The sequence below is a fragment of the Quercus lobata genome, chromosome 5 (genome assembly GCF_001633185.2).
Source record: "Quercus lobata isolate SW786 chromosome 5, ValleyOak3.0 Primary Assembly, whole genome shotgun sequence".
Classification (NCBI taxonomy): domain Eukaryota; kingdom Viridiplantae; phylum Streptophyta; class Magnoliopsida; order Fagales; family Fagaceae; genus Quercus; species Quercus lobata.
Window position 1 is genome coordinate 29,145,651 of NC_044908.1, and position 9,168 is coordinate 29,154,818.

At 31.9% G+C, this 9,168-nt stretch overlaps 1 protein-coding gene across 1 annotated transcript; it reads right to left on the reverse strand.

Annotated features, from left to right (window-relative positions):
* Nucleotides 1-6,068: 6,068 nt before the first annotated feature.
* On the reverse strand, nt 6,069-6,680 carry LOC115990302. The gene has a single exon (XM_031114146.1). The coding sequence runs from the start codon at nt 6,678-6,680 to the stop codon at nt 6,069-6,071; it is 612 nt and encodes a 203-aa protein (XP_030970006.1).
* Between the last annotated feature and the right edge of the window lie 2,488 nt (nt 6,681-9,168).

The following is a 9,168-nucleotide window of genomic DNA, read 5'->3' on the forward strand; positions in this document are numbered from 1 at the left end:
TTCACAGCACTAGAGCCCATGCCAAACAAAAGAAAACCGCCCCCTCCAAAACAAAAATCTTGGCATAACAACCTTCACCTTCCTCTTAACTGAGACTTCCTTTAAATAAAAAATGCATTCCACCATATTCAACCAATCAATGAACTCATCTGGCTGAATCTTCCCTTTGAACTCGGGAATGTCCTTCAAATCAACATCACATGGTCGTTGATTTTGTCGAGGCCGCTCCACGAACTCCCTTTCACCTGACTCACCCGTAGGAGCGTGAAAATGAAAAGGGTTGACATCCTAAAAATTGAGATTTTCATCATCACAATTTTGAGTTTTGTAGCGTGCTAGATGCTTCGAAAATTGCTGAACTTGTCTCCTCAGATCTTCCATGTTGTTTGCTTGGTCATCAAAATGACAACCTTCCATATGGAAACCACCTTTGCCACGCCTGTTGTTCACCATGGTTGTTGTTTTGAATTGGCTTGATGGAACTCCCAAGGAAAGGCTTGCTCTAATACCACTTGACGCAAGACAGATCAGATCCGCAGCTTCTGTAGAACCAAACAATGGAAATATATGGGAAATATGAACAATTATATGACTCAACTCCTTTATGTGGGTTGTCAATCCACTTCAAGAAAGAGGAGAAGAAACAAGAGTACCGAAATGACTCTGAAAACTAAAAGGTTTTATTGATATTAATAATGAGAAATGCTAACGAGTGACCTTAGGGCACTAGTAAAGAATCCAGTTAAATAAAATTTTTATGGAAAAAGAAAAAATAAAAACAATTAATGTTTTGACAACTTTTTTCATTTCTCATAAAAGTGATGTTAAAACTTTCCTAAAATGAATTTTTAACCAGTGCCCTAAGGGCACTCGTTAGCATGACCTATTAATAATATGACAAATGATGATCCTTCCCAAAGACCCCTTAGACCCATTTATAGCACAAGTCTACCTACTGCAGACTTGAATGATAATAATGATAATTGGATAAATAAGGAAACAAACTAATCCTAAAGATATTGATTCAAATTCAAATTCAAATATGATAACTACTAAGGAAACATAAAATTATCTGCAATCAAGGAATGTAATCCTTGAGACATGTTGGCTTCCTAATGTCTCGTCTTGAAGTTTGCCGTGAGTCACCATCACTCCCTTGATACTCATTATGTGCAAAATCTGTATGAATGTTACTGCAGAATCCATCCTCCTCACTTGATGTCCCTACATCATTATTGACAATGGTGCTAGACAATGATGAGGTGCGAGATTCCCATGGAAGATAAAATACGTGTGAGATTTACACGTGGAGGCCCATGTATGATGCACTATTGAAGGGAAAGGCACATTGGGCAAGGGGGAGCAAGCAGGACTTGTTCATGGCCCATGGAGAAGTCTTAAAGCTAACAAAGAGGCAAAGACTCACACGTGAAGGGGAGATCGTTGGGTTATATGTGTAAGTGAAGTCTCACATTGAATAATGATAAGAAGAATGAGTAATTAATATAACATAATTAAGTACATACCTATTGGGATTAGACCTTTTAGGTTAAAGTATGTCTCTATATATTATATTAATTGTTTAAGGAAGTTTCTTAAGCTATTTATCTCCGCCAACAAGGATAATCTTCACAATATAGCTAATAGAAGACCTTGTGGCTACCAAATTTATATCATGTTCTCCTAATTCAAGGGAGAGACATGAATAGAAAGCCCACTCATATAGATTTGTTTATACAACAAGTTGGGCAGTACATGCAAGACACGTACTTACTGTGAAAAAAGAGTAGTGATTAAGGTCATTTGATTTTTAAAAAACATAAAGATTTACATTAATCAAAAGAGACAGTAATTTTAAATATTTTGATAATTAGTTCATAAAAAGATAATCTCATTCGTATAAGAATTTTGATCAACCACAAAGTTAGGGTAGCTATTTAACATTTAAATATCTATTTTACTATAATAGTTTTTTAGTTCTTGTTTGCTAAAGACAATATATTCACTCACTAAAAACTTCTAAGAATGATAACAAATATCATCATATTCCAATAATAAACAACTGAATTTTGCTAAGAAAATTAAAAAAAAAAAGATAAAAAAGGCACATGTCATCAAATTTTCCATTAGATAAATTATAAGTTAAAAAAATTTAAACCTCAAAAATCAATGTTCTTTAGATAACAAATAAAACACTTTATATCATCATTTCAATTTTCCAAGAATTACTATCGTCTAAAACTCAAAATACGTGAAGAAAATTTTTGGAATGTTAAAATTTAGTGGAAGTATTTTAGACATTACACCATAAAATATTTTAAGAATCATAAGTTTTTATTAGAGTTTAACTGAGAGAACAACAATATAATATATTTGTTCTTTTCCAAAATATTAAGGGAAAGTTTGCCTCATTTTAAAGTTTAAAGAGGAATTGTAAACTACCCCAAACATAAAGGATGAAAAATGTTTTTATCCTAAGTTTTTGCGTATAAAATTATGTGTTTTTACTTAAAATGATGCAAAAAAAAAAAAAAAAAAAAAATCAACCTAAGAAAATTGTATGTGAAATAGTGAACTTTGGCTCAACTAACTAACAAAAAATTTCTAAGAACACAATATAATGGCACAACATTTTCATAATACCTTTATAATTTTGTTATATTTTATTTTGACTTGTAAAGAATTGACATCTAAACAGTTTTAAAAATATTGTGATGTCAACAAGATGTCATAACATTTTCATAAATAAAATATTATGTTCATAACATTTTCATAACAAATCATAAGTAGTAGGTTGTTACAAGTTGTTATTGGTGGGCAAAAAAGTAGTTTCATTGATAAGTCTAAATTAGAACCAGTAACAATTTACCGTTTATGATTTATTATGAAAGTGTTGTGAAAAATATTGTGGATGTAGCACTTCTTTTTTCACAATACCTTTATTTTTAGTTATGGTTGGTTTCAGTATGATATTATTTTATTTTATTTTAACTTATAAGAAATTAGCACTTTAACAATTGTGAAAATATTGTGCCGATTTGTTATGTTAATATTTTATTACAATGTGAAACCGTGTGAATTGGAAAAACCAAAAATACTGTAGCAAACCTATTGTAGTTTTACACATTCACAAAAAAAAAAAAAAAAAAAAATGCCAGCAAAACAGTGAAAATTGAACAAACCAAAACTACTATAGCGAAACAATTATAGCTTTTCTCATTTACGCTTTTTATATATAGATTTACTTTTTTTTTTTTTAACAAATATGTATAATATTTTTCACTTTTTGTATATCTACACCATAAACTTACGAAGTAAACATATAAAGATTTTTTTAAAAAAATTTAAAAAAAAACAAAAACAAAGCTCAAAAAACTAGCGTAATTGAAAAAAAAAAATACTCAATGATTGAATAAACCAAAGACACTTGTAAGGACTCAATTTGTAACGATCCCAAACTGGTCTTGGGTTCATACGCTAAAGGCCCAAACAATAAAATTTGTAGAGCATGGGTTGAAAGGCTAGGCCTTGGTCACCGGACAATAGTTCGTCATGGTTTTCATAGCAATTTGCACAAGGGTGAACTTGACATGTCTAACAATACTTTTTTCTGATACGTCTTGAGTAGCTCTAGTCCTTAGACCTCGTCCGAGGAGTTTTATGTTCTTATTATTCTCCTTTTTTAGGGCTCCATAGTCTGGGAGACGATTTGTCCCCCTCTTTCTGAATTGCTTCTTTTTCCTTTTTATACTAGCATTTACCCTCCCTCCAACGTCCACGTGTAGGCTCAATTTTCTGGGGTTGATACTTGTCCTATCAGCCCATACCTAGAGTGGTTGGGGTGGTTGTAAAAGCTGAAGAGTATGGTGAAGAGCATGGACCTGTCAGACGCAGAGTTCTTTATTGCAGTATTGGCAGCCTTTTACTTGGGCCGCTCCTGCACTGTGCTCGCCCTTTCTTTTAGGGGCACTATGGGATGCCAAGAACAAGCTTATCTTCGGCCATATCCTTAGGCCATTTTGGACTTTCATTGTGCGTTCTCGGCAATATCTCTCCTCGGCTCGGGCCTTGGGTCTTAATATAAAGTGAGTCAGGGTCATAAATTCTCTGATCCCACAATACTATTCATGAGCTACTGGCTTTTTTTTTTTTTAGTTAATAGAATAGAAATTGGAAAATATAATTTCAAATGTTCATGAAAATAGTTGTACATTTGCCAGGCTTTTGCACCCACATACATAATTATGTGAAGTCAGATGTGCTTGAATTTTTTTTTTTTTTTTTGATGGGAGATGTGCTTGAATTTGGACATGCAAAGTGTCTGAGTGAGGTGCTTTTACGCCGCAGTACTGAAGATCAACTTGCATTGGTGTGAGTTAGTCATACTTCTTTACACTCTATAGTTACAAGATGTCATACTTCTCAGTCATTTTTCAGAACTTTTGGTATAAGATCTTTATGCTGTGACTAAACTATTTTTGAATTGGACTAAACATGGAAGATGAAAATTGCTCCACCTGATTATTTTCTTCAAATAAATCTCAAGCCAAGTCAATAACAATTTTCCTCACCTTTTTATAAATAAAATCTATTTAAATACAAGATATTTGATAGAAAAACAAATATTTTTTTAATATTACTAGATCTATTCTATTAAATAAATCCTTACTTGTAATCAAATTTATAATATTGTTATATTGTACTTCATTGAAATGTGCAAGTCTTTTTACTCAAAAAAGAAAAAAAGAAAAAAAAAAGAAATGTGCAAGTCTCTTCTCTCTCTAAAATCTATTTACAAATTCAATTTATTTATTTATTTTATATATTTTTAAACATTGACTTTGAAAATCATCAAAGAAAAATTACCATAGCTAGCAACTAACACCGATCAAATTAAAATATCAAACAAATGAAATGTGAACACTTTTATTTTAGAATGTATAAAGCTTGAGAACATAATAAGTGCAGAATAAAAACCATGTACTACTGTATATCGCTGGTCATAAAACCACAAATCGGCATAACCCTGTTAGGTCTTTTCTCCTTTTCATTTGATGTTTAAATTTTTGTTCGTTTTGTTTTTGAACTCACATGTGGACATTTTAGCAGAGATAAATTTGTATTTTCTAATGTAATTTATTGTAGTATCAACTATCAACCTACAATAAGCTTTTTAATCAGTTATATTTATTTATTTATTTTTATAAATAATTTTCTTGCTGACAAATAAGTTGATACCGATGAGACATGACTTCCGGTCCATAGACTACGTTGATTACAATTAAAAAAGAAAAAAGGAATGTATAATTTCAATTGATTATTGCTTAAAATGTTTATGCACCGAAGAAAAAAGTCTTTAAGTAGACATTTATTTTTTAATTACTTTAACAACTATAATTCTGTTGTGGTTTTGTGCTTTCACATTTTCTTATTGATTCTTATTTTCTTATTCTTTCAATATGATTTTTCAAAATCATACTTTATATTTTACAATGATAATGAATTAAGTGGGAGTTTTAAACATTGAGTATGACATTTAAGTGGGAGAGACATTATCACTACCCTTTCACAACAAATCTTAGGTGACAGATTGTTACAGGTTTTTAATTTCAATCTACTACTGAAATTACTTTTTTGCCTACAAGTATCAACCCGAAATAACTTGTCACTTAAGATTTGTTGTAAAAGTATTGTGAAAATATTATAGATGTAGCATTTTTCTTAGGGTATTTGGTTTATGTCTACTATATGTGTTGTACTCAAAGATTAAACATGCACAATGTAAAGGAAAAGATAATAATAGAGATCACCATATGATGTGAGACTTAGTACATGCCCACGCAAAACATACTCAAAATTTAATTAAATCTCAAATTGTAGTTTAATTTTATGCCATGTGTCCCATCCAATTTTTTTAATTTTGGTGCAACAATTTACTATGTACAAAAATTGAGGGGTCTAATTTTATTTTATTTTTGTGCTGAATGAGTTTTTTTTTTTTTTTTTTTTTTTTTTTTTTGAGAAGCCAGATCAAGGACCTGGGCCATTTATTGAAACCAAACTAAAAGTCAGTGAACATCATGAAGAGCTAAAGGGGCAATGTCTGCTGGCACTTCATGTAGCCAAACCTGAGCCCCAACATTTAGTTCAGCTTTTTTAGCTAGAGCATCAGCTACTGAATTACAACGACGGTTAACAAAAACAGAGTCTACAAACTGAAAAACAGCAGAGAGCATGCATATATCATCCAGAATGTTGCCGAATCTAGCGAACGCACCCGCACCGTGTAGAAGGGCGTTAATGACAACTGTTGAATCACCTTCGAACACCACTCGAGTGATTCCCAGTTCCAAAGCAAACTGGATAGCCTTCAAACATGCTAAGGCTTCTAGATCCGCCACTGATTGGGCCATGGGAATGGAAGAGGGCAAAGCACCTTCAACTTCACCTGCATTGTTACGGACAACGACACCAATGCCCACCAAACTTGATCGACAAAACACTGCAGCATCGAAATTTATCTTTAAGCAATGAAGATTCGGAGGGCGCCACTGTTGCATGGGAGGAGGGCGAGGTGGGGCAGGGTCCTTGGTTTGAGCTTGCAAAAATTCTTGCAAGTAGCTGCATGCTTTGCTGCATATACTATCCACGGGCAAAGGGGCAGCCAAAATGAACAGCATTTCCTCTATTCCAAAGAAGCCACACTATGATCACAAAAAGCTCAACTCTAAACTCTTCTCTGCAGGACAAGAAATCAGCTAGTAACTCGCTAAATGAAGCAGGATGTGGAGGTGCGGTTTGGCGAAGCCACTCCAACGTCGACCAAGCTCCTGTAATGGCCTCACAATACCATACCGCATGGAGAGAATATTCAGGAAAATTATGGCATTGTGCACAGCTCAGACTAGGCACAATGTTGCGTCAGTGAAGATTAACCAATGTAAGCAGTGAGTTATTAAGTGAGAAAACCATATTCTTCTAAAACAATTCAAAATTAATAATTTAAAAAAAAAAATCACCGTCAATGATTATTATTATTGTTGTTGTTGTTGTACAAATAATGGTTGGACAAACTAAAATTGAGAATTTCATGGATTACAATTTAAATGATATTTTTTTCACTTATTTCAAATAAACTTATATTTATTTTATTAGTATTTGTTTTATATTTTCAAATATAAAAATATTATATATATTTGATATAAACTTGGTAAAATTTTAATATGCATTTAGTGATACTTACTTGTAAATGTATCACTTGCATATGCATTGGGGTTATAGCACACTATCTAATGTTAGGAGAGCAAATCACTATTTTAAAACTTTAGAGGGAAAAATCAAAATTACCACAAACTTTAAAGATGCATTTTGTAAAATACTCTTTAAAAAAAATTGATAAATAAATAAATAAAAACCTCAAATCTAACTCCTAGAACTGTGATCAATGTAACAAATTAGGGGTGCAAATTGGACTCCAAATTAAAAGTTGGCCAAAAAACTCCAAAAAAAAAAAAAAATGTAATCTACCTTTTTTTTTTCTTTTTTTTTTTGGAAGAAAAAGAGGGGCGGGGTGACCATAGGGACACCCTCGCTAGAGAATGTTGGATTGAGCCATAACTACTATAGTCGGGAGTGATCACATGCCTCACCCTAACCTCAAGAGAGAGTTAGAAACTTGGGCTAGTTGCAAGCAAAATCCCACCGTTCGCTCATTGGGAATCGAACATGGTGCTCCCACGTTCACACCAAGATTGCTAGGCCATCTCTCTCGGTGGTGTAATCTACCTCATTCTTATGGCTATTGGCCCTAACCCTTTTATGTAAAAATCCATGGGTGTTACCAATATTAACTTGTTGGACATATTCCATAAAGTAAAATAAAATAAAATAATAAAAATTGTTTGACATATGCATGTGTTGAAATTATTGTGTTTGCCTTTGTTTTTTTGTTTTTGAAATGAAAATATATTTGAGATTTTGGTTGTTTGCTATGTTGGGATCCAAATTCAAAATTTTGGTACATTCATACTCTTGTGTTATCACTTACCATTCCACCTAAACAATTTGTTTATTTTTTTTTTAATAATAATAATAATAATATTTAAAGTTAACTTGGCAACATGTTAGAAGAATATTGGACATATTAATATAAAAATATAATGGCAATAATTTTTTTGATAAATCAATAATTACATCTATAGGCTTGTAATTCTTGGGCCCATATTGCCAGGTAACAAATAGGCTTGTAAATAAAATAGTAGTATATAATGCTGAAGCGGAATGGGGCCCACCCAATTCATGGGCCCCAATAGAAGTCAGTTATATATATATATATATATATATATATATATGAGACCGAGACTTAGATTTGCTTTCAAATATCTTCTTCTTCACTCTCACTCACACTTGCACTCGCACTCTTTTACCGACATGTGAAACTCTCTTAAGTATGGACAGTTTCTTTGATTAATTGATTCTGAGTTTGGATAGCATAGTACGATAGTATTAAGTAACACACAGAGAGAGAGAGAGAGAGAGAGAGAGATTTATTATCATTGTATTTATTTAGGTTAATTGATTGCCAATTTAATGGCACACACACTCACTCAGGGTTTCAAATCATCAATAGTTTGATTGATTTAGGGTTTATTTAGGTTAGTTGATTGTCAATTCAGTGGCACATCCTCACTCATAGCAATTTATTTTGTAATTTAGGGTTTCAAATCTATTGCCTCAAATAAATAATCAATAAGGTTTATTTACGTTAGTTGATATTGTCAATTTAGTGGCACACGCTTACTCATAGCATATTAATATTTCAAACATAATTATTAAAATTTGATTTTTTTAAAATTTTACAAGCATAGATGATATGATGAAAATATGTAAACCAACGATTAAATTTCAAAATTCACATCCAAGAAACCTTTTCCTTTTCACATATTGGGCGTATTGGTAATTTTTGAAGGAAGTTAGGTTGGGTCAGGCCAAACCAATTTTATTTATTTTGGTTAGGTATATTCACAATTAGTAGAAACATATGGTATTGCTTCTAAAAAAAGAAAAGAAAAAGAAACATATGGCATTAATTAATTATTAAAGATTAAAGATAATGGTGAGTTTCAATTAACTTAATTAGTAAAGTCTCTAATAATTAAATAAGAGATT

Excerpts from the sequence above, each read along its gene's own strand:
- LOC115990302 (XM_031114146.1), bottom strand. The coding sequence starts at position 6,680 with ATGCTGTTCATTTTGGCTGCCCCTTTGCCCGTGGATAGTATATGCAGC.